The 26889-nt window shown below is 36.7% G+C and overlaps 1 protein-coding gene across 1 annotated transcript in view; it reads left to right on the plus strand.

Annotated features, from left to right (window-relative positions):
* The window catches only part of LOC149554829 (TLD-domain containing nucleolar protein), a 162640-nt gene that overhangs the window by 54784 nt on the left and 80967 nt on the right, over window positions 1-26889 (plus strand). The window contains exon 3 of the mRNA XM_089828840.1: window positions 19953-20146. Coding sequence (XP_089684966.1) covers window positions 19953-20146 — 194 coding nt within the window. The remainder of the gene's footprint in view (window positions 1-19952; window positions 20147-26889) is intronic.

Raw genomic sequence — 26889 nt, forward strand, 5'->3', positions numbered from 1 at the left:
CAATAGTTGATGCATTACTCAATCGACATCAATGCTGGCTTTCTCGTAGAATGCAGAGGGACCACTGTAACATGCAAAGAAACAGTGGATGATGTAATATGAATGTTGCTCACTAGTTAATTTTGGCCACTTCCGCTTACACACAGCATCTAATAACCTTCCAAATGAACAAAAAAACTGGCATCCACGCGTTTGATTTGAACTCTAATTACGAAAGATTTAAACCACAAGAAACATGTTGCTGAAAATTAACAAATACAGTAATATTAACACAGTTAAGTGACATATTATTTGTTATTTCTCATAGCTCAGACAAGAATCTCACATAGCTCGGACTAGAATTTCATGTCACTCAGATAAGAATCCATAATGAACCTGCAAAAATCCAAACACATGCGTATTAATTTTAAATCATGTCTAAATTTCTATCTATTAACTCGAATTCAGAACCGATATGAGGAATCCTGAGTGAATCGAGTATGCAATACTACTGTCCTTACAATAGCATTTTAAATTGCTGTAAACTGACACATTCTAGAAGAAATACGGTGATTTCACCGTAAAATGAGCAAAAACCGGGTAAAAAAATCGACGATGCACTACAACAAATTTTGAGTACCAAAAAATCTGTAGCAGGTGGTTACAAAGACAAAATACTGAAGTTCTTGAATAACAATCAAATGCTCGAACAGAAATGATAAAAAATAATTTGCAAAGTACAATCAATACTTCAAAGAATTATTTCACTCCTTTACGGTAAATATATTGGAGAAATACCAAAGACATCTTTTATCAACTCTTTTCTGCTTGACGAAAGATACACACCCTGAAAACTGCCCGACCACAATAATGAAAAGCCAAAAATGACTCTTAAAAGATTAAAGGAATACTATCAGTTACAGAAGAATGTGAACTGGTTAGACATAACCATTCATATGAGGAGTGATAATAATATAACAAAAAAGCTTGAAATACTTGAAGCACAACATGTTTGTAAATCTTTTTGAAGCACAATACATGTACGCATATATTCTTGAAGCACAACACTTAAGTGGCCAATCATCATAACACAAAACTAGTGGCAAGACTGGGTCAGCATGATGATGGAGAGATAACAGGGCTGCAGAATAATAAAGTGTATGACAAAAATAATATACGCTGAGAGTAATAAAAACACTGTACAAACTGAAAGAGATGATGGAGAGATAACATGGCTCCAGAATAATATAGCATATGACAAAAATAATATACGTTGAGAGCAATAAAAACACTGTACAAACTGAAACAGATGATGGAGCATGTTCTGAACAGAGAACACAAACAAAAAATATATAGAATAATGCCATCATGAAATGGAATGGGAAGAACCCAGAGAGCTGAAGAGGAACAAAGATCACCTGACTAGAGAATGAGCAGATATTAATTGGAAGAAGATCTCTATAGCTGTTAAAAAATTCAATATATTCTTAATTGTTATCTAAACTAGGCTCTGATACCATTTTAATGTTTGTCCATAAAATATTAAAATAACAACAATAAGAGAATAAAAAATACACAAAAGACACAAAAAGTTATTCTGAGAAAATCCTTCCACTTGAAGGGAAAAACTCAACCACACCACGAAAGTATCACTTTTATTGATAATAAAAATGTTCAAGTATGTTGGGTGGATATTTTGCAACCGACAATTTTGAGTAAAATCCAGTCACAAAATAGGATGACCAGCCACAACGTGAGACAGAGTCTGTCCTACCTTAAAGGGAAGGCTCCCCCTTCTCACCGTTCTTTGGATCAACTGAAGGTAAGCAAGAAGTTGAGAGATTTTGAAAGGGTATTACCAATATTCTTTCCTCGTAACTTTCATAAAAGAATCCACTTACTCGTGGAGTGAGTAATGGGCAAGATAAAACCTCTAAGTACACTTCTATCTAAAGTTGTAAATGGTGATGCCGATAAACCAACACTATCTCATAGGGTAGCTAAAAGCGTACCAACTTGGTTCTAAGTCCGGTCTTAATCTATGCTATAAGAATAACCTTTACTATTGGGGCATAAAGACTTCCAGAAGTAAATAATTCTAACTATTTTTGTGAATTAAGGAGATACAAGCTATAGTCAAAGCTCCTAGTCTATGTATCACCACAACTACTCTTAGTCAAAGCGTTGGCTCCGGTTGCTTCCTAACTCTATACTTAATTATCACGAATGCAAAAACACATGAATCAAAGATAACAAATGCAAATCATAGCCAAATCTTCCAACTTGCATTAATCACAATTGCACTCAATCAAAGTTAAGCTCCAATTGTTTCTTTTTATTCACTTTTATTTCAAAATAGTACTACACAATCAAAGTTATGCTTGACAATTTTTCTAGAGCTCTCTTGCTTACAATAAAGATTTTTACAATGAGGGGACACTCCTTTATATAGGCAAATGAGTTGAGAAAAAGGAGGAAAAAGTAGGAGCAACTCAACCAACTTTGACGCGGTCTAACTAACAAGATAAATAATTGCATTACATGTCATAAGGACAATCAAATCGTATTACATATAATTACACAATTTCATGCAATACATCCTCTTCAATCTACAAACATGGAAAAGAGAAGAAACAAGATGAAAGAGAAGTGAAATAATACTAAGGATTGCTCTTAAGTGCCTTAAATTTGATGATGACATCACATACTGTAGGAAGATTTGAGATTTCCATTGTCTTTGATATACCTTCTATTCTGATTGCGTTGGCATATGCTGATTTTACAATTTTACAATTTGCCGCGAGAGAATCCTCTAGGTGCTTTGCTAAAGATTTGTACAAAGCACACTTGTTCATTGTGCGAGAAACAAAATCTTCAGAATCCAAATCAACATTAACTCTGATTGTATATTCTGAAGTAGCCTCATCTGTTGCAATCAAGTTGTCATGCTCAATAAGAACTTGACATCCCATTTGTTCCAGGTCACACATTACCTCAGTTTTAATTGATTGATAATCTTCTAAAGCTGCCTGCAACTTTGTTACAAGTTTCCTCAGTGTCTCTTCCTTAACCCATGAGTCCATGCGACCTGTAGAACATTTTGCAAGATGGGACAACGTCATGTGTAACCAAGCTGTCCAAATTAGAATTGGCAATTTCATCCCAATCACACAGAATTTCCTTGAAGGTGTTAGCTTCCTGATTCAGAGATGCAATCAGATCATGTAGCATCTCTTCAATACTTCTGATAGGTTCAAGGATTCTGACTTCATCTGTGATTGCTTGAACTCCTTTAGAGACAACTTCTCCAAACCAAGTTTTTGCTGCTTTCGCGATTTGCTTTTCTTAAGGTGTCTGAGATGTAGTGATTGCATGTTGTGAAGATTGTTGTTGAATAACCTCATTTAGGCGAGGAACCTCTTGCTTGAGCTGATTCTTCTTCTCCCACAACTCGTGATTTCTTTTTGATACATTGGTAAGTGCATCATGAGCATCTTGTAGACAACCCAACTGTGATTGCTTACCAAGTTCGATTTTGGTGAATTTGTAATCCAAACGATTAAGTTCTTCAGCCGGTTTGTCCATCAGTGGTTCAACAACCTCTACAAACTTAGTCTTATCGGAATCAACTATGATCCTTGAAACAATCTTATCTTTCAAAGATTTAGACTTGGTTTTCTTAATAGGAAGATTGTCTGGGGGCAACACAACCTTCATTCTCTTCATTGTAATCTTCTCCAACCAAGTAGGCAAACTAAAACCTTCATGTACTGAATCAGGGATAGTAGTAACCATTGACATTGATCTTGATTGTATTTCCATGGTGACTGAGCATGCATCAGTTTGTACTGCTGTACCAAGAGGTACCTAATGAGAAGATTCTGTCATGAATGCTTTAAAACCAATTATTGAAGCATTAAGTTGGGAAACTTGACCTTCTGTGAATGTTGGTGAATCTTCAAACATATTCCCCAAGTTCTCTCACTGGTCAGTTATGAGAATAGTAGGGCTCCCTAAAGAGATAGGAAGCACCAATGTGTTCACCTCCGAGATATGGATGGTTGATGTGGAAACAATAGAGAATGAATCTACGTCATCATCTATATGACACCTAGAAAAGGTGTTTTCTAAAATGGATGGACCTTGCTGATTTATTGGTCGTGGAGGAGATACAACCATAACCTCTCCTTCTTCCTCTTCATCCTCCTCATCAAGGTCTTGAGCTTGCACAGGTGCATGTGAGGGCTCTGAAGAAGATTTAGACCCCTTTCCACCTTTCAACTTAAACTTAATGGATTTAGCTAGAACGGAAGAAGATGCACCATCTTTGCTAGAAATTTGTAATTGGGATTTCCTTCTAGGTGGTCCAAAACTACCATAGTCTACCCCAAGCTTAGGATTCAACCTTTTTAGGCCTTTGATTTTTAACCATTTATTGATATTTACCAAGATAGATTGAGATCTATCAAAAGTGGATATGCCTTCTTTTTGCTGCCATTGTATAGGAAAAAGACACTACTTGTCAAAACCAACACGATGGTATTCTGGATCAAGAATATTGCTATCATCTTCAATCTGGAGATTGGATGGGATTTCAAGCATGTTAAGATCAATGATTTGCTGCAAAGTGAGTCTATGGTAGTCCATCCTCGTGATGTCCAACTCCGTGCATAGATCAATCCATATGTTTTCTATGCGATGGACATGGGTTAACGCTCTTTTAATCATTGAGCACATTCCTCGATAATTAAAATCATACCTAGCCTTAAACTTCGTTAATGGGATAAGTTGAAGTTCTGCTTCCATATTCTTCACCTTGTAGACTGAATTGATCATATGCTGACCAATCACCAAGGGTCTAGTTGAAGTGATACCAAGACCTGGCTTGTGTTGAGTATTTTGATATGACTGCACTTCCATGAGCTGTTTGGCTAGTATGATCTTATCTATAGCATATCTTGGCAGAGTATATGGCTCTCCTTTGAAATAGTCAACTCTCAAATAAGTGAAAGTTGGAAACTACAAAAAGATAGCACCAAATTGATTAACCTTATTCCAAACTTTATCTGACACTCGCTTGATTACTAACTGTTCATCAAACAAACATCGGAAATATCTAAAAAATGCATCTTGGACTCTCCTGTAATGATATTTGCTGGTTGACAAGGTGATTTGATCATAGTAGTCCTAGATAGGAACTTGTAGTCGATCCCATTTGATGGAAAGATCCGAGAAAGATCCCATAGATGCAGCTATGTAGACCAAGTAGGAGTTCATGTAAAATGGCTCTAAGGTTCTCACATTAAGAAATTGCTCACAAATAGCGGTACTGATAAGCTCACCCTAGAAGATAGGTTCTTCATTGTCGAAGATTTGAAAAATGAATTTGTACATCCGTGATCATTGGAATTCTTGAGACCACATATTCTGCTAAGGAGAGGTATCAAGTCTTTGCATTCTAGTTTAAAACTAGATTTGTGAAGGGTTTTAAGCCATCTTGAAAAATTGTTTCTTTTAGAATATAGCCAGTAGGAGTTTATATATTTTTGATAAGTTGCCTTATTATCATCCCATATCTCCTGTGACATTCCTTTTTTCAGATCCACACATTCTACACTCTAAGGTACCTTGAAGATTTGTTCAATAACCTCGGGATCAAGGCTAATAATAACCTTCCTATTTTCATTTTTGATTGTCTTGGTCTTTAGACTGAAATGCTTTGCACATCCCAAAACAAATTTTGGTTCTAGGGCAGCCATAGGGAAAGTAGACACTAAGTGAATATTGCTCTTCTTGATATGTTTCATTTCTCAATTTGTAGGGGCTTCAATCTTTCGCAAGAAATCAGCCATGTCAACGTGCCGAATCCGTATGTTAGAAACATTATCAAGAGGTGATGAAACTTGAGATGCAGTTGCATAAGCTAACTCTTTTTCGTATTGGTACTTCATCTTTCTTTTGGATTTCGAGGATGAGGGCATATCTTATGCTGCAACATGAAGATTCCAAAATGTGAACACATCATTGGAGGATATTGATTCCATAAAGATGTAATGTCCCCATTTTTGGCCAGTCTGTGTGGTTGATAGAGTTAGCTCATCATAGTGACCCTCATGAGCTAACAAGGCGTTTTGGGGGTCTTAGTTATGGATTTACTAATTTTAGTAAGTCTATTTTTAGTAGTTGCTATTTTTGGCAGTGCAGTGGGTGGCTTGGCAGTTGGTCATCACCTGTGGTTAATCAGGTTATAATTGTATCAACTCTGATTTATTTATTATTCATTGAGTTGCATTATTATAATAATGACTTTAAGAGATATTTCCAAAAAGTAGGTTAGAAAGTTTCTAGTGTTGAGTTCTTTTGGGAAACTTCCATGTTTTTTGAAGTGGAGTTTTATGGAAACTTTTACCAACGAAAGCTTATAAATGAGAGCTCATTTATTGGGAAAGACATGCTTGATTATATATTTGATTTTCTGCCTTTGTGGCTTTTATCCTAGGTTCTTAACTTTATGCCCTTGCTGATGTATAAGGGTCTCTGAGTTTCTGAAGTTGGTTTGGAGTTACTGTTGATGCATACTGACTTTGTTGGATAGATCTCCCTATTGTGTTTTTCTGTGATTGGGGATTGACTTCTTAATTTTGAGAATTCTGAATGTTGTGCAAATTATTGTTGATTTATAATTTGCTACTTTACTCCTATTGTTTTGCCTATGTCTGCGAAGAAGCTAATATTGGAGTTTGGAAATTGAGACGTTGGCTGAATTGTGGAGATTTCTGCAAGTATTTAATTTCTGAATTGTGGAGGTTGCGTGACCTTGTTGGAAGGTTACTTTGGTGGTCGAATTTGTGTTGGAAGTTGGCATATTGGTAGCCGTAGTGAAGGAAGAGATTGTACGACAATAGCATTGTCTACTACTCCTTACGTTTTTTACTGGAACAGTTGGGGAAACAACATCACATCTGCTGGAGCCTACGTTACATAGAGGCAGCCGTATTGAGGTGTAGGCAGAGTCACGCCACAGCTGTAGCCCCTTACACGTGCCCAAAAAATCTGCACACTTGTTGACAACAAGGGTATTCACTACTTGCAGTTGGAATTGGCAGTAAAGGGAAGACATTTTGGTGGCACGACTAGGCATATTTGATTGCAATCTAGATTCAAATGCTTATTTGGAAATTGTACTGAGAATATATGTATGCATTAATAACTTGGCAAATTAGCTACATCCCGATGACATTATTAAAACATATATTTCTGATTTGTGGTTTTCATATCAAAAGCAAAGAAGCTCTTTCCAGTTATAGTCTGAAACATCATTTCAAACTTCTTGTAATTGTTATCACTTATCACCTTGGGCTAATTCAAAATAAATTGGAGAACAATTAAATATTGCAAATAAGAGTTTGTGCACCATTTATCAAATTGGGAGCCGGCTAGGGGTTTTTACAGTGGTATCATAGCAGTTTCCTGCCAACCTGTAGGAATTGGGCTCAATTTTTATTTTGTTCGGTGTTGACTTTTAAGTTTTTCAGATCTGATTCTAGAGTGACCAACACTTTAATTTCTCCAGCTATGGACAGACAAAGGATTGACAGTTCTAGAAATCGATGGAGTAATGAGGAAGTTAGTGTAAAAATAAATGCTTTGCACGAGAGTATGGAAAAGCTTAAGCTTTATCAACAGAGGTTGGTAGAGAGCTTGTCGGATCCAATTATAGTTGAGAGGGCAGCGAGGTATATGATTTCCACCTTTAGAAGTCTAGCATCAAGGTTGCAGGGAAGGAAGCTTGAGTTTTCCCTGACAGGTGTCTATGATGCTGATGTTCCTTCATTTAGTACGATACCTACTAGTCTTATCCACAGTATTGATGATGGACTAGTTTCACAGGGACATGTGGATGTGCCAGTGATGGATAGCAACACTGAGCTTCAGCAGGTTGAGGCTCCCAAAGTAGTCGCTATGGTTCGTTTAGAGGCAGTTGATGATGTAGTTGTCATTGACTTGTCAGACTCACCGAAGGAGGGAGTTGTTATTAGTGACTTATATGTCAGCTACTGTAGTGTTGCTCCAGTACAGGAGGCAGTTGCTTCCTTAGGTGGGACCGAGGCCCATACAGAGTCACCCAACTATGATGTTGGTGATGTAGGTGTTACAACAAAGTTAGGAGATGTGGATGCAGATGGTATGGACACATCTTAGATACTGTGAGCTACATCGGGTATGATATCCCTTATCAGATATTGGGTGATGACTTCAAGGAGGCTTCTGATGGAGTCCTAGGATCGATGTTTACACGATCTTACATTTGAGGTGAAAGCTGAGTCATGCGAGGAGATTGATATTGCAAGGGCTTCCATTTCTTCGGATGAGTTGTGTGATGATGATGGCACATGTATGAGTGATCTTTTGGTGGATAGTTTTGATTAAGTTTCCTATCATAGTGTAGTTAGTAAGACAAAGAGATTGCATAGGAGTCAAAGGTTATAGAGACATCATGTGTCCAGTCAGTTGAAGGTGAGTGATAGTGACATTTCTTCAGCTCTTGGGCATCATGATGTTGTCCGTCAGATGCTAGCTACATCTGGTTGGGGTGCTCTTATGTTTGATGAACGCAGTGATAATAATCTTTCTCTAGTAGAGGTTCATGCGCTTCGAGAGGCTGTTAGGATCTTGAAGCATAATTACTTGCAGCAGTAGCTGACCAGGATTACCTTCTAGAGTGGGGCAGCACAACATGCCATCCGTCAGATGCTAGCTACATCTGGTTGGGGTGCTCTTATGTCTGATGAGCGCGGTGATAATACTCTTTCTCTAGCAGAGGTTCATGCGCTTTGAGAGGTTGTCAGAATCTTGAAGGATAATTACTCGTAGCGGTAGCTAACCGGGATTACCTTCTGGAGTGGGGCAGCACCTATCATGAGACATTGTTAGAGAAAGAGGAGGTGGTAGAGCTCACCCAAGAGCTTGAGGTGACTGTGTACTCAAACATGTCAACAAGCAAGTTGATTTTAAGTGCATATTTGAATTTGGAGTTTGGGGAAAATCAAAATATGTGAAAATGAAAGTTCTCATCATATTTGAAAGCAAAGTGCACTTTTCATGGCATATCTTTGAACAAGTGTGTAACATCAAGCTAAAATATGCAACAAAATAGCAAGATAAGTATGAATTAATAAGCAAGGTTGAACTTGTCTACTTAAAGATCAATGAGACAAAATAGGAAGATTGATAGGTTTGAAAACCAATTCTCCTCCAAATCCGAATTCACAAACAACTATTTTGACTTCCTCTACACTTGCAAGTAATGGGTGATAAATGAGCATTCAGTGGTTAGTTTTGGCATGAGAATGCCAAAATCATGCTTTCTTTTCATCAATACATGAGACATTTTTGCAAAAAACCAAATGTTTGGACTTTTTTTTCACAAAAAATGTTATTTTAGAATGCTATGTAATGAGGCATTTTTTGCTCTTGGTATGCAAAAACGTGTTCATCAATGACATATATGGATCCAAACTCCAAAACAACCCTTCTTTGAGCCAAAACGTGCTCCAAAACTCTCAAGAAATAGATGTTTTCACAAAAACGTGATCTCTAGAGGGCATGCAACAAAACATTTTTTGCATGAGAATCGAGACCTAGGGCATGTGAAACTCAAAAACGACCCTTTGAACCAAAACGTGCTCCAAAACTCTCAAGAAATAGACATTTTCACAAAAACGTGATCTCTAGAGGGCATGTGACAAAACATTTTTTGCATGAGAATCAATGCCTAGGGCATGTGAATGCAAAAATATGCAAAAACGACCTTGATCTTGGGGATTCCAAGCCATTACATGGGAAAATCTAGGTGTTTTTGGTGAAAAAATGCTCTTGGAGGAGGAAAGCATGAAGTTTTTTGCCCTTGAATCTTCAAATTCGAGTTCTATCTTTGCCAATGCATGAAAAGAAATGCAAAACACACTCTAGGAAGGGCAATGCATATTTTAAATGAGATAGATTGGTGTCTTTATGCAAAATGCACTCTAGCAGTGCAATGACATTTTTTAAAAGCATGCATTTGTCCTCTAGATGCAAAACACATTCTAGGATGAGCAATGCATATTTAAAAAAACTTGTTATAATAAGCTTAATAGGCCTTTTAGTGCAAAATGCACTCTACAAGGGTAATTACATATTTTTAAAAAGACTCAAATATGCAAGTCTCACTCTAGAATGCTCATTACATATTTTAAGTTACATGCATTTACATGTATAAGTGTTTTTAAAATGCCTTTTTAGTGCAAAATCGCAGTCTCTAGAGGCATTTGCATATTTGCATGTAAATGGGTTGAAAGACATGTAAATACACAACTCAAGTGATCAATTAAGCACATCTTATTGATTTTTGAGAAAATATCACTTAATTGGGCCAAAATTAACATTTGCATAGTAAAATTAACATTTTATGAGCAAACATCATTTCAAAAATTAATATTTAACCTATATGTTTTAAATAAAACATAAAGTTACTCAAAAATAAATCAAACTATATAGTTAATATAGTCACTTAAGTGAAAAATTAAAAAGCAACTCAACTTAAAAATTAACATAAAGTGCTCTAGAGTTAAAGTGATAAATTTAAATGACAAAGTAACTTAAAAACATAACATAAAGTGAATTTATGTTATATTTTTCAAAAAATGAATGTCAACATTAAAATATAACATGATATTTTAAATCATGCAATTGTATCTAGAGAGTCTACCTTTTGGGCACTAAAATGATCATATCTTTTTATTGCTAACTCCGATTAAGCCCTGAAATAAACCAAATCGAAGGGAAAACCAAAACCAAAAAACCTAAAGCTAACAAACACACACTCAAAAACGAGAAAAAAGATGTTGAAGGTTTCACAAATCAAGCATAGGCTCAACAAATTGAAAAACTAAAAAGACTTGATGAAAGCCTTTAATAAATAACTCATTATATCAATTGGGGTCGATTGATTGAGCAATGTTATCCAATTAAATAATGAACTAACTTAGAGAAAAATGAAACTAAGTTGAAAAAGTTTCGTACTATTACCTACATTTTGTGGTGACAAAGGACAATAAAGTATACTATGCTTTTCTCTTTATACAATATATTTGAAGTATAGAGAGACTCTTCATTACACAATTAAAGGTCTCTTCAATTTCCAAATATAAAATTCTTCGTATTTCCATATATATGTCTCTTTGCATGACACATGTTTTTAAATATTATCTCAAATATTATTACAAATGTCTTCTTCAGCAGAAGATGATAAGAGTCATATTTTTATTTCATTAAAGCAAAGGTAAATTTCTCTTTCGCATAAGGATTGGGTGGAAATGATCAATAACAATGTGGCTTGAGAACACTAAAAACATTTCCTTGCTAAAGTTTGAAAGGAGGAGAATATAGATTTCAGTGAAATTGTAAACAGTTGTCTAGAAGACCAGCTTGCTACAAAGATCCTTTGATTGCTAGATGACTTCTAAGTGTGATTGACTAGTGATAAGTTCATTAGACAAGTTCTTGTAAGTAGTAGATAGTGTATTACAAGATTCAAATAGAGAATGCATACCTAAAAGTGCCTATAGGCTACAATTTTGGTTTCAGTTCATGTGATGTACTTTCTCACCATGTTCACACCAAGGATGGGATGTTGGGAATGTAATAATAATGTTATCATTCAAGTGGTTATTGTAGGTATAACCTTCAAAATAGAATGTTCCAACCTAAAAAATGCAATGTTAAAACAATGTTTTTGGATCTGCTCTAGATCACATTTAAAAACTGCTCTCAAGTTTGACAAAAAAAAGTCTTCAAACTTTTATATCAGTTGTGTAACATATGTCTAGTTCGATCTGCAATATGATATTCAATGTTCAAACTTCCAAGTGTTGTCGGTAAATTCTATATTGTAGCCGATGGGTAGAATTGTATCCGAAAGGGTGCGTGACGGTTGAGTCACCCCTTCAGGAAAGTATATGCACACCGTCTGGAAGGGACTATTGAGACATCATCATAATCATTATCATTGTAAGCCTTATACTTGGAGTGCATATTGCGTATATGAATAAAGCCTCTGTTTTGTGTTATATCTTGTATGAAGTACGGTACGCCCATAATGCTGATGGTAACTTTTCTTCCCAATCTTCTCCCTCAACTGCACAAGACTTATAAATCACTCCAACTAGGATCTTATTAGTGGCTTCTGCTTTTCTGTTGGCTCTCAGGTAGTACGGGCTTGACAAAGAATGGTAAATTTTGAATACTGTAGTCAGCAGTCGGATGACGTGATTCACGAAGTGTTCCCCACGGTCGCTGGTCAACTACAACAAAATCCCGTACCTTGTGATTATCTTCTTATAGATAAATTTAGTTGTGCTTACCTCAAAGTTATTCGGTAGTGCCCATGCCTCCACCCACTTGGTTAGATATTCTGTTGCCACCACGATGTACCTGCATCTTCTAGTTTTACTTACCTTAAGGGGTCCGACAAAGTCCAACCCCCATCTTTCAAATAGCTCTTGTGCTTGCGAAGGATTGAGAGGCATGAAGTCCCTCTTTAGTGGTTTGCCAACTCTTTGACATGTATCGCACGCCACGACTCACTCCCTGGCGTCATTGTGTACAGTTGGTCACCATAACCCTACTAGAAGTATCTTTCGCGTAGTTGTGTCTGGCCCCATGTGTCCTCGTGCTGGTTCCTCGTGTGCTTCCTTCAACAACTTAAGAATCTCCTCTTCCAGTATGCATCGTCTTAATGTTTGATCGAGTCCCATCTTATACAGTAACCCATTAATCAACTGAAATGTCCGACTCCTTAGTACGAGTTTCCTCCTCTTGTTCGGCGACATTTCGCTAGGAAACTGTCCCATCAAAAGATATTCTCCGATACGCGTGTACCAAGGTGGTAGTACTGCAATATGAAATAGCTGCGTGTTAGGAAAATCATTGTTGACCCCCTCTGGTGGTTCTCCTGGTTTTATCCTCGACAAGTGATCCGCACTTACATGACTTTTCCCTGGCCTTACCACAATCTTGAATGTAAATTCTTGTAACAATAATAGCCATCTACTTATCCTTCCCTTTATGATCGGCTTGTTCACAAGATATAACAACGCTTGATGATCCACATAAACTACGAATGGTGTCGCCAATAAATAATGTCTGAATTTCTGTACTGCATACACCATTTTGAGTGCTTCTCGTTTTGTCGTATTGTAATTTTTCTTTGCTTTAGATAGTAGTCTACTTGCAAAATATACCGGATGATCCAATCTGTGGTCACCTGTTTGTGCTAGTGTTGCTCCAATTGCGTAGTTTGATGCATCAACATGAACATGAAACTCCTTATCCCAGTTTAGATAAGCTAGGATCGGTGTTGTGGCCAACCTTGTTTTTAGTCCATTGAAAGCTTCATTCTGCGCTGCTTCCCATTTATAAGGTTTGCCCTTGCAGGTTAGTTTGTCGAGCGGGTAGGATATTTTCGCAAAGTTCTTGATGAACCTAGGGTAGTATCCAATTTATCCGAGGAACCATTTTACCTCTATCACATCCGTTGATGGTGGCATTTCCAAAATTACCCGAACTTTGTCAGGATTCATCTTCAACCCTGCTTTGCATACTATGTGTCCTAATAGCTTCCCTTGTGGCACCATGAACCTGCATTTCTTCAGATTTAGTGCCAGTCTCGCCTGCCTATATCTTTCCATGCATTCGCCGAGTGCTGTTATATGCTTATCTTCTGCACTAAAAATTGACCAATCATCCAGGAATGCCTTAAAGTTTCCGATAGACATTTTATCAAATGTATAAGATAGTTCTCTGGAACGTTGTCAGAGCATTACACAGTCCGAACGACATCCTGTTATAGGCATATACTCCATTTTCCACTATGAATGTTGTTTTCAACCTATCTTCTTCAGTGATGGATATTTGGTTGTATCCAGAGAACCCATCCATGAATGAATAAATTTCATGCCCTACAACTTCTTCCAGAATGCTATCGGTGAATGGTATTGGAAATGGATCTATAATCGTTATTGCATTTAGGCATCGAAAGTCTAAGCATATTCTTATCTATGTGGTTTCCTTCTTCAGAGATATCACAATTGGTGATACCCACTCACTCGTTTGCACCTTTAAAATAATTCCTGCTTCTAGCATCTTGTCGATCTCATCAGTGACCTGTGGGGCATAATTTTTGTTCATTCGATAAGACCGCTTCCTTACGGGCACTGCACCTTCTATCAATGGTATCCGGTAGACACATAACTCTAGTGATACTCCTTTCAAATCCTTATGCGTACATGAAAACACGTCCTTGTACTCTATAAATATTTTGAACGCTGCTACCTTAAGGATTGGATTCCAGTCTTCTCCCACAAAGATATTTTTTGGATTGGCTTCATCTCCTAAGTTCATCATTTTTACAGTAGGCTCTTTGTACTTTATAGGTTTGTCATCACTAAATGTATGTGCTGGCGTTTCATCTATATGTGCTTCTCCCTCCTTCACTACGCTATACTCCTTCCAAAACTCGTTCCCTTCTTTTCCCTCTTCGACTCCTAACATGTTACAGCTTGGAAAGAGCTCCTAATCCTCCATTTTCCAATGGAGTAAGCCATTCATCGAGTCCAGGTCGTCATCATTTGACCGTCCTAATCTCAATACTCCTTCGTCAGGTTCCATTCTCTTCTTCCCCTTGTCGTCACCTTTGCCTTCGCCTTCAGAATTTGATGACGCTGCCTCCTTACCTACCATCTGTGTGCAGGTCGATTATAAATCTCTGGCCTCTTCCTTCCATGGATAGGGTATTCCGCTTCCAATCATGTTTCACCTTTGCCTGCACCAGCCAGCCTTGTCCGAGGATGGCATCGTACCCTTTTCTTTTTAATAATATGACCACAAAATCCAATAGGAATGGCTGCATTCCGATGGTTACAGGCTGTGCCATTAGGGTCCCTAAAGGCTTGATCCCGTGCTGATCGACAATGAGTAGTTGAAATGTAGGTGGTGACAACGTAGGTTATCCCAACTTTTTCCATATATCCTTCGGCAGTACGTTTACTCTTGACCCTTCGTCGACGATTGTGTTTGTGAGTATGGTCCCCAGGATACCCATCTCTACTACTGTCGGATGTCTCTCTGTAGTGAGTGCCAATAGCATTGGGTTTGTTGTAGTTGCTTCACTGTCATCCTTTCCTGTCTCTTCTGTTGCTTTTGGGAGTGATGTCATGTTCAGTATCACCATTTACAATTGAGGCATTGTAAGGTGGTCATTTAATTTTATAGGAACTTCCATTTGCATTACTTGCCTTATAATATTTTGTTTTACCAGTTTCCTTTTTGAGGTGCCGACAATGTCTTTTGTTTGTAGTTTTTCTATTTCCATTTGTTTTTCCAACTTCGTTTGTGCTTGCTACAACCTCTTCTTTTCTTCCTCTTCATCTGGGTAGATTGCCTTCTTTGCTTGTTCGTGAGTGATGGCTAGTATCTCCTCATCATATGTTTCGATGCTTAACAGGTTCATCCCTTGCTTCGGGCATTTTGAATCCTCATGGTCTCCCAGACCACACCATCTGCATAACAGTTGTGGCATTTCCTTTGTGGTACAGTCTCTAGCGAAGTGCCCCCAGAGGTTGCATGCACGACATTGTATCATTGACCGTCCACTTGAGTTGTACTGTATCCAACTTCGGCTTCCATTGTTATTATTATTATTATTACCACCTCGTTTGTGCCGATTATTGTTCCAGTATCCTCTTGAGATTGCGTCATTGTTCGCGTTCATTCCTGTTCCTGCGGTGGACACTTCCTGCGTCAGTAGCACTTGTTGGTGTTCCTTTGTCTTCATATTGAACAGGCATTTCTTTATGGAATGTCTTGCAATTTGGTAGATATCGCAAAATTGTTTTTACGGGCAGGAGCCCTTTGTGTGGCCCCCCTCCTTACAGTCCGTACACCACAATTCCCCTTTCACCAAGTCAAGATTCTTTTTCAGGTTTTTAAACTCCATCATTCGTAGCATATCCTTCTGCAATGCTCATACCTTCTTGATTCTTTGTCGCTGCTGCTAATTTCAGTAGATGAATTGTCTGAGTTCGACGATTTGTGCTTCTTCTTTTTGCTCATTTTTTGCTCACTCTCCAAATCCATCCCCTGATTATACACATCTATGTACAATGCTGGAGGTACAATCTTCATCTTCTTCTTTAGTGCCCACTGTAGCCTTTCACAAACCATCTTTTCTTTAATCCGTCTGCCAGTGGGCTCTCCATCTGCCCCACCAACTCTTTCAATCTTCTTGCATACACATGGATCGTTTCATTCTTTCCTTGCTTTGTATTGTATATTTTTGCCACAATTTCATTATCATCCCTTAGTAGTCGGAACTCCGCTATGAATTCCTTCCCGACCTCTATCCATGTAGTTAATTTTTGCAGATCGACATCCAAAAACCAATCAATTGCTACACCCAGTAGGGTTGTCAAGAACTGTTAGACCCAGTCATCCTGGTCCGTTACACCATTTGCTGTCCATATTGTTTCAGATGTTTTGCAGTGTTTGATCGGATCTGCCATCCCATCACGGTTGAACTTCGACAATTTTTCCTTTGGTCCTGCCATTGCTACTTTCTTCTGATTCTGTGGTACTTGCTGTGTACCCGTGCTGTTCTGAGCACTTGTGCTGTTCCGAACAACCACCATACTATGGACAACTGCATTACCCAGTGAGAAAAGATCTTCCTCAAGAAAAGTTGTTCGATTCTCTGCCTGTATCTATTCGTCGAGTGTATCGGGGACAAAGAGTTCACTCTATGCTCATGCTCCTTTGACACTTAGAGCCATCCGAGTTACTTCCCTTCCATTCAGATTCTCTACCCTTAGCGTATACAAGTTAAGGACCTCCTCCTTTGTCTCTTCCACCAAATTCAATCGCTGTCGAGTTTCTTCTCGCAATTCCTTGACACTCCTTGGTTTGCTAGGTGAATGCACTCCCTCCGTCTGTGCTCCTTCACCCCCTCGGTGTCCGTCGGTAAGCTGCTGAAGCTTTTGTCTGTGCTCTGCCTGTTGTGCTAAAATTAATAGTTCCTGTGCTATGCGTATCTTATCCTTATCTTTTATCTTATTTGTATCTTTATTAAGCAGGTTCGGCATTAATCTTCTTAACACTTCCTTTGTTCTAGGTTCGACTAGTAATGGCGCCAAATGTTGCATGTAAATAGCATGGAGTCCAAAAATTATATTTGTAAGTGCTCTCAACAATCAGATCAGCTATGTTACAAACACAAGCTAAATTTGTCACAAATTGCACAACATTTTGAAGATGCAACCTTTTCTATAGCCTCCTTAAAAATGGCAAACTAGTAATCAAAATCCTTGCATTCCCAAAACAATCAACGCTTCTAAAGAAAGTATGAACCAACAAGGCATGTAAGAGTAATATTAATGAGTGGTTGATGTTGAATAGCAATCCTCCACTCCATGATAGTAGAATAGCTAGTGCTAATCCATGTTAATCTCATCTCCTCCAACATGTTCACATTTGATATTGTTTGTCAACGATGGATGTAAATTATATCTATGTTTTCTGGGGGGAGTATAAGAGGGTGCAACTGCAATTGCATCTCTCAACATAGCTTTGAAGTAAGGAGACCTTTCCAAATGAAATGGACAAAAATTGGTCGTTGAATCATCAAATTGCTCATGGTTTTGCATATTCATTAACCCTACCATTTTTTTTCACTTATAAGTGGCCCTACTTTTCCCTATATCACACAACTTTCTTGAACTCGTACATTGGAATAGTCTTGTTGACCAATAGATGACCGTTTCTTGTTGTGAGTAGTACCAACAATTTCTTCCTTACTCCAACCAACTTTGCCATTTCGTCCAGCTATTTGAATGTTATGCTTTTCACAAACTCTAAGCTCATGTCCACTCTTACTCAATATACGGTTTCAACCACTACTAGTATAGCTCCCATGACAATCAATCTATCAAATATGACCTCCAGTGCTTGCACCCCTTGTATTTTTATTCTTATTATTGTTAAATTGGCGGCCAAAATAAGTGAAGGATTTTTGGGTTGAAAAGGCCTTTCGTAAATTTTTGAAGACATGATGAAGGTATGCAAAATAGACTAGTGAAGTTCTAGTAGAACTTGTATTTGAATTTTCAGAGCTAGAAAGGTCTATTGGTATTCTGTTACTTCATTTTCTTCACTGTCCTCATTCGTATTGTTATCACTGGTACTGCAACGGATGCTCATTTTGTGGTTTTCTTTTTTGTGATAACAACTAAAAATGAAAACATTATTAAAAGTTTAAATACAACTTACATACTTAGAAACTCTTTCAAACAAGCTAAAAAAATGAAAAGTAGAGGAAATGGCATGCCTTGACACTACCAAATATTCTCACTGTCCAGCTTGAGCTGGGGTTTTGAATCTGCAGTTGTTATTTAGGCTCAAAACTTTGCAAAAAATGGAGAGGTCCCCTCAGTCTCACCTCTCAAACCCCCTTTCACAGTCCGTGCAACAGATTTTAAACCAATATATCAATGGTGCCAACAGTCAGCCACAACTACAAAAATATAAATGCTGATGTAGTACCATTTTTTTTGGCAAATTCTTAGGGTGTATAAGAGGTGTGGGACTCTCCGCAGTCTTTACAACCCAACAAAATGTAGAAAATATTAGTGATTTTTATTAAAAATAAGTTAATTGCCTTCGGATAGCCATCTCCTTTTCTGTTTTTGTCATGCCCGAAATCAGGGATATGTTTCCAGCCATTTTCAAAAAATTGCAGAGGGGGTTTGGGGTGATAGAGGAATGTGTCATAATGTCTCACCATCCCCGAAACACCTCAGGAGATGGGGATGGGAATTTCAGGGGTGGGGATTGTTCTCATGTAACACAATACAATACTTAAAGAAGATAAGAAGATTTTCCACTATCGAACGTGCTAAGATTCGGAACACAGTTATGATGAACAAATTTCTTGAGAGAAACAAAATTGTTTAAATAAAATTGTTTTGCATATTAGGCTTCACAACACAAATATTTGACTTCCAAATGCAAAAGACTGATTATCATACTAGCAGCTAGGTTTGATTACAATTTCACCTAAATATAATGATGTCTCAGTATACTATTACATAGATAGCTAGTTTGCTTGATCAAAGCTGGTTATGCTTGGTGGCGGCCTCCTGTAGCAGACATGGCCTGAAAAGTGTATAATATTGTGATCAATAAATTGTCATGAATAGCCCAGAAAGATTTTTCTTCACTTAATAGTCTTGCCATGCTGGCACATACTCCATAATGACTGATACAGTCCTTACAAGGTATGATATATATTATTTAACCCTCAACCCTGCTACTATGTATTTACCCAGATGTCCAAACTACAGGCTTATCTCCCTTCTTACTAGCACTTACCCCATTGAATAAATTGTTCCAGAATTCGCTGGAGTGTATATAGGTTATGAAACCAAACCTGACCTCAAACCCAACCAATTCTTCCTTTAAAACATGCCACAACAGAAATTTTTTGAGGCGACCTGCATTTCCTTGTATAGCTGGTCAACAAGCTTTAAATTTAAATAACAACTGGGCAGACGGAGCATAAATAGACCAGATTGTACACTCCGTATGGTACGACCAAGGCATATAAGATAAACTTAATGAAATTTATTATTTGGTCAACAAATCTTCCATAAACTTTTATTCTTGCAACCTTTCTTAAGAAAACAAGACGATAGATCAAAATATTATTCAGTATTTAAACTCAATTGTTTTAGTTTTCATTTCATTCATTTAGCACAGTTTTCTTCAATAATAAAATACTAAAATAGACAAAATTAAAAGTAGGAGTATTTTCAATGGGTATATTATTAGCCTCATTCATGGTTTGGTTTCTGGACTGGGTGCGATTGTTAAATGATGAACAGGTTCCAGGACATTCTTCTTCACAAACAGATGAAGTATGTTCTTCAGGCCATATTCTGGTGGATTCAGGGTTATTGACTTCTGGAACAGCATGGGCAATTGCTCTATCATTTCGACCTTCAGTAGGAGGAGAACTCCTGATGATATCTTTCATGTCTGTGAGCCATTCAAGAGTTCTTCCAGATCTTGTGTATCGGTAAATCTTTATCTTAATCAGACCAAATCTTCATGTTTATGTGGTTAATGCAAGTTTCTTTAAAACAAATCTTGCTTCATGACACTCTCACTAAACTGGTGATATAAACTGAGTTATTATTTATATCTGCTATGTGTTAGAGACATCATTATATGTTCATTTTTTTCTTCTTTTATGCTTCATACTTCATACGAAACAATTGATAGATATTAATGAACCATTTAAATGTAAATGTGATATACAGTTCAATGTTTTGCACATTTGATTGAATACTGCCTGCAGAAGAGAAGATGAAATTTCGAGTGCTGGCTTTTCCACAATAATAAGTTTTCTATGTGACCTAGCAAGCCAAAGACTAATTGTTTACTTATTACTTGGAAAGCTTATTAATATATGAGTTTAACTTGTTGAATTAATTTTAAGGTTTCTTGGGCTGAGGTTTTGGTGCATCTTACTTTGTTGACCAAATTGGACTTCATTCATTGTGAGTCAGTAGTTATGCTCAGTATTATCCATTTTATTAAATGTTAATAAGTTTAATTTTGGACTGATTGCTAGAAATTTTCATGTCACTGTTCCGTTATCTATGTGTACATTCATGGGAAGGGAAAAGGATTGTTTTGTTGAAATACATTATTCTAATTTGAGGTTCCGAACAGAATTTGGTAGTTTTCTTTAAACTTTTTAAAAACTAATTGAACAGCAGCAGAAATTAGAAGTGAGTTAATCCATTTCAAGTTGGAGCATGAGTAAAATATGTTAACCGCTTGGGTTGCTGTTGTACCAAAAGATTGACCTATCAATGCCTGATATAACCACTAGACTTATAAAAGACACAGTAAGCTGTTAAACTTTATCACAAATCAAGTGAGGGACATTGGCCCACTGCAAACAATCCCCTCCCAGTGCTACTTGCCTCAGCATGCAAGGATTTAAACTTGTGACCAAGTTCTGATACCACGCTAGGGTTGCCATTGCACCAAAAAATTGACCTATCAATGCTCGATACAACCACTAGACTTAGAGGACACGAGGTTGTTGGACCATGTCACGAATCCAGTGAGGGATGCTGGTGCAATGTCAACAAAATAAACTCAAGTAACAACAAGAAAGAATAGAGACAATTTGTAAGTGATTCTTTTAAGCCTCTTGGGTATCCCAATTGGAGGAAATACGTGTTCTTTTTTTGTTAAGAGGATCTAAGCATTCTGGGTGGCAGTTCTACGTGTACTATTGACATCCACATCAAAAGTAATCTCCTTCAAAGGTGGAGCTATGCTACCTTTTTGATGGACATTGGAAATATTCTCTCACTAACCAACTAGTTGAAATTGAGTGACTGTAGTTGATTGCTTGGTTGCAATGGCTCCAAAGAGGTTGAAATATGGGAGGAAGAGCTTTTATAAAGGCTGTCATATACATGAGAACTTCCTCCAAAAACATCTATATCATGTTTGCATGCCCAAATCTCATAAGCCAAACTCAATATATCATCGTTTACCGAGTCAAGTTTAAAGAATGTCAACTGAAATTGTATGAGTCCAATTTTGAATGTAAACCATATTATTGTACAAATTTTCTGGATTTTAAATGCTTTCCATGATGAATTGATCTTTGTACATTAGGAGATATTCTCCACTAATAGAGGTTCTCATCAAGGCAAAGGCTTTTGCATTTTTGTTTTGTCTCTAGATTGGTACTAGTTTTCAGTCTAGACATTTAGTGAGTTGTTAATTTTCAGCACAAATATCTTTCCATATGTCATTGAAAATAAGAATGTTTTTCAAACTTTCTAGATCATCATAAGTCTAACTAGGTTTCTTAGTTTTAGGTTGTACTATGAATGCTACTACTATAATTTTGTTTCACTCAAATATGAAAATATCTTCAAAACCATAAAATTGTGAACTTAGGGTCACCTAGACAATACCTTCTTATTTTCATCTGCCCTGATTTTTCTCCTTGCCTCAAAATATATTCTCGTCAACCTTCTCAAATAAATGAAACTTCTTGAAATATCACTTGTGTGATGCTAGTGAATTCCCCAAACTTTGTAAAATCACTTGGGTATGATATCTCCTTGAGATTGGGTGTTGTTTTCTTGACAAACAAAGAATAGAGGATTATTATCCATAAAGAATGCTGGCCGATAATAGTTGAGTTCCCTATCTATTGCTTAGGTGATATTTAGTAGTAAGTAGAAGTTTGAAGAATTCCCATTTCAATTTGTCAACCATTGGTTAGGTAATATTTAGCAAATGGATAAGCCTATAACTCCAGCAATTATGGAGAGGACCATTCAACTTTGACCTTCAAAGATGTTGATTTAATTTGTATGATTTCTTAAGTTTGAATTTATGGAAGGAAACATAAATTTGAAACTTGAAAAAACTTCTCAGAAAATGTGAAGGTACACCTTTAGGAATTCAACTACTTGGATAGACCACAATTGCTTTAAACAATTTAACTGTATTGATTACCTTTCTCATGGCTTGGTATGGACTTCTTCACACATTGCAAAAATTTTCTCGCTTCTATGATTTTTGGGTTGGGCACTTGACTTGGGTTTGTGGTAAGACCATAAAATATCTTGATTATGCAACTCACATTGTTGTACGATGACATCTTGACATAGATGATTAATGAGTTGTAAAAATATTATCATTGGCCTTGGGTAATGTGTGTCGTTATAACTTATAACTACACCTTATTTGGTGAGATTGCAAGTAGTATGGAATGCTTGCCCACGATCATAACTAGTGTAGAGAAATGGGGAAAAGGATGGGTCCACAATGTAGTATGGTATTCACTGACATCCCTTTTCTTGTTGCTATGTGCCAAAAGAGCTTATACTAGTGCGAAAGGAGAAGGAAACGATGCTTGTAGTAAGGTGCAACTACTTCCTTCTGCTAGTTGGTCAACTATGTGTACTTGTGAGGTTGTGAATAAAAGTTTTTCACATTGTATGTCTGCATTAGATGCCTAAGAAAGTCATTTTGTATGCTAGTAGTACAAGTATGAGATATTCACCTTGTATATGGGCAACATATGGTTAATCTAACCCAAGTTTTTACTTGTGAGGTGTATAAGAGTTAATCATGTATGTGTGTGATGGACACAAGTTGGAGCTAGCCACATTGTGTATAAATTATGTATGCTCGAGACAATCAGTATGAGAAGATGCAATATTTAAAGGATATGGTACTTGTGTGATTTTGTGTGTTTGTACACTAATGTTGGCATGGGGCCAACACTTATGGGAATTTGGAAAGAAAACTTTAGTGGATGGTTGTGGTTTATAATGTGTGTTGCCAAGAGATGCATCTTTGATAGGATGTGTCTCTAGTACTAGAGAGACCTAAGAAAGTCATTTTGTATGCTAGTAGTACAAGTATGAGATATTCACCTTGTATATGGGCAACATATGGTTAATCTAACCCAAGTTTTTACTTGTGAGGTGTATAAGAGTTAATCATGTATGTGTGTGATGGACACAAGTTGGAGCTAGCCACATTGTGTATAAATTATGTATGCTCAAGACAATCAGTATGAAAAGATGCAATATTTAAAGGATATGGTACTAGTGTGATTTTGTGTGTTTGTACACTAATGTTGGCATGGGGCCAATGCTTATGGGAATTTGGAAAGAAAACTTTAATGGATGGTTGTGGTTTATAATGTGTGTTGCCAAGAGATGCATCTTTGATAGGATGTGTCTCTAGTACTAGAGACCTTACTTGAGACACCTTTGTTTGTAGGAGATTTTTTTGACTATTGTCTTCCAAAGACTCCCACCATCTTTAATGGAAAAGGCATTTTCTCCCATAGAAATTGATTTTTTTTCTTAAACTTGAAAGTTAAATTCATTGGGAACAAAAAACATTTCTTATTTTCGTATGAAAACTTTGTGATATATATCATAGGGGTAGAATCTACTAGATACTTGGGAGTCATGAATTTGGTTGTGTAGTCAATTTTCATTCTCCATTCCTTTGAGTGTGTCTACATATATGTTCTCTTACATATTGTTGACAATTGGCTATATGTAGATATGTAAATGTTGTCATTAATGGCAACACATGATATACATGCTTGTAATAAACCTCGGAAATAAAGATAACTAGCTTTTTGGTACTCAGAAAATTGTCTAAGTATGGAAATGGTTTACAACAGTGTATTGTTTTATGTATAACTTGTTTATACGATGTTATTCTTGAAAGAGAAGATATATGGGAACAATATACATGTTGATGATGGTGTGTATAACCTCGGACATCAGTACGAACAATACGGAAAAGAGATATTTAAGATGTACAAAACATTGGAATGAAAGGTAAAGAAATTATTTTGTTTACAAAATAATTACTTGACCAATTAGGGACGACATCCTAGATGTTTACTCTAAGTTGGGAAAGTTTATTTTGGTCTTAGCCGACCTAGCAACAATTTGTGAAAAGGCATGGTATTTATGCAAAGACATCTTGTGAGATTATTCAGAAGTGAATGTGAAGTAATATGAATGTGAATTTTTGTATCTTATGAAGCCAAGTTTTCGAGAACCAGATTTTGTGATCTGAGCTTGAGCTAAGGTCAGAGATCCGCTGCAAAGAAGTTGCAAGCATTTGTTTTTCTATATTCGAGGAACTTAAAAGCTAATTACTTGTTTGGGCAGTGAGCTCGTCTTGTAATTGGAAGTACATGTTTGGGCAGTGAGCTCTTTTGCATACATTGTACTACAACTCCTAACAGGGTTGGAATCTCCTAACATGGATTCAAAGTCTCGTAACAGGGACTCTTGTGTATTGAATGTGTTTATAGACTCCTAACAAGGTCCATCCTCTAACAAGGAATATATATATATATATCAGTATATCTTTGTGGGCATCATTCCCACCAAGGTTTTCCTGTGGCCAGGGTTTCCCCAGGTAACAAAATATGGTGTTATGAGTTATATTTGTGCATGGTTACTTTTACTATTCAGCATTACTTGTTAACTTTCTTATGCATGTTTCAAAGTAATAAATTATATCTAGTTGGTGACAAAAGTTTGTAGAATACTGATTCAAACCCACCCTCTCAGTATTCCCTATTTCTAACAATTGGTATCAGAGCCCAGTTACTCAGAAGAGGCTTAATAACTTGAGTAAGATCCCTATGAATATTGAACAGTTGATGAAGAACCTTGAAGAGACACTTGAACAAATTGATCTCCTTAGTGAAGAAAGAGATAAACTGAAAGACAGATATGAAGACTCCAAAGTATACATTGGACAACTGAAGGACAAGATTGAACATCTCAAATCCAAGCCTGAATCTACTGAATTTGAAACGGGTGGTGATGAATAGTCAAAATTGAAGACAGAGTACAAGATCTTGAAGCATGAATTGAAGTTTACAAATCTAAAGTTGAGTTTGAAGAATGATCCTAGTAAAGTTGAATCTGATTTGAAGACTGAAAATTCATATCTTAGAGCGAATCTAGCAAAGAGGACATCTGAATTTGAAACATTAAAAGCAGATCATGAAGAACTTCATAAGTACAACATTACTGTGAAAGGTGAACTAACTCAGAGCAAGCTACAGCTTGAAAAGCTTTATTCTAGTAGAGAAAAGCTTGATGAATCAATGTCAATACAAAGATCTACCTATGATAAGACTGGTCTTGGTTACCTATTTAACATGTCTGCAAAGAAACCTGAAAGTGGATCAGATCTGAAAGAAAAAGAAAAATCTGATGATAAGATTGAATCCAATCAATCTTTTGATAAATCCAAAGAAGTTGGACAAAAGGAAACTGAGAAATTGGATGAACCTAAGCAAATGGAATCTCCTAAGGAAACCAGGTATGAATTTATGAAATAAGTCATATGAAAAGAGATTATACAAATAAGTCATTCAATCATGTTACGAATTTTTTTTGTCATAATTGTCATGGTATTGGTCATAAAGCAATTGATTGTAAGAAATCTAAATATGATAATGATAAAAGGAATAGTAGAATGTCTGGAAATTCTAACCCTGCAGATAGAAGAAGATCTAATGAAAGGACATCAAGAGAAAGAAGACCTTATGAAAAAAGAAAGCAGATTGTGTGTTATAAGTGTAACAACTTTGGACACAGCCCAAAACTGTCAAGCACCTATTGATCAACATAATCTTAGAAGCAGAACCCTAGTATGTCAGTTATGTAACAACTTTGAACATATAACAAAGTACTACAAAATGGACAAAAGGAACAAGGAAAGAAACTTCGAAAATGACAGAAGGAATCATGAAAGTAACTTCCGAACTAAGAAAGACAATGAAGATCAAAGAAATGTAGTCAGTGAACTTCGAGAAGAACTTGATGAGACATTTAAAAAGGAATTAACTATTGGATCTGAAGAAAAGTCAGATGATGCAGAGAAAGGAAGATTGAAGTCAGGAATCGAGTTTGATTCAACCAAGTTGAATTAAGCTTGTTCACAGCACTAGAATTTGAAACTTCATATAGAGACCGAACTATGAGTAGCGAGGTTGAGAGAAGATGTATCTAGAAGAGTTTAGATTGTAGCTAAGCTTGCTTGCAATTTGGAGCTTATCAGAACAAGTTACAAAGGAAATAAGAGTTACTCTTATGACAGAGAAAGTTTACTCTATAATAGAAGATGAAATCTATGTTGCAAAAAAGTTCATGGAGCGAAGTTTTGTGAAGCATTGTCATGATGAAAGGAAGCTATGACTAATGAAGACCAAATAGAAGA

The sequence above is a fragment of the Cupressus sempervirens genome, chromosome 5 (assembly GCF_028749045.1).
Source record: "Cupressus sempervirens isolate cs-2001-9-10 chromosome 5, ASM2874904v1, whole genome shotgun sequence".
Lineage (NCBI taxonomy): Eukaryota > Viridiplantae > Streptophyta > Pinopsida > Cupressales > Cupressaceae > Cupressus > Cupressus sempervirens.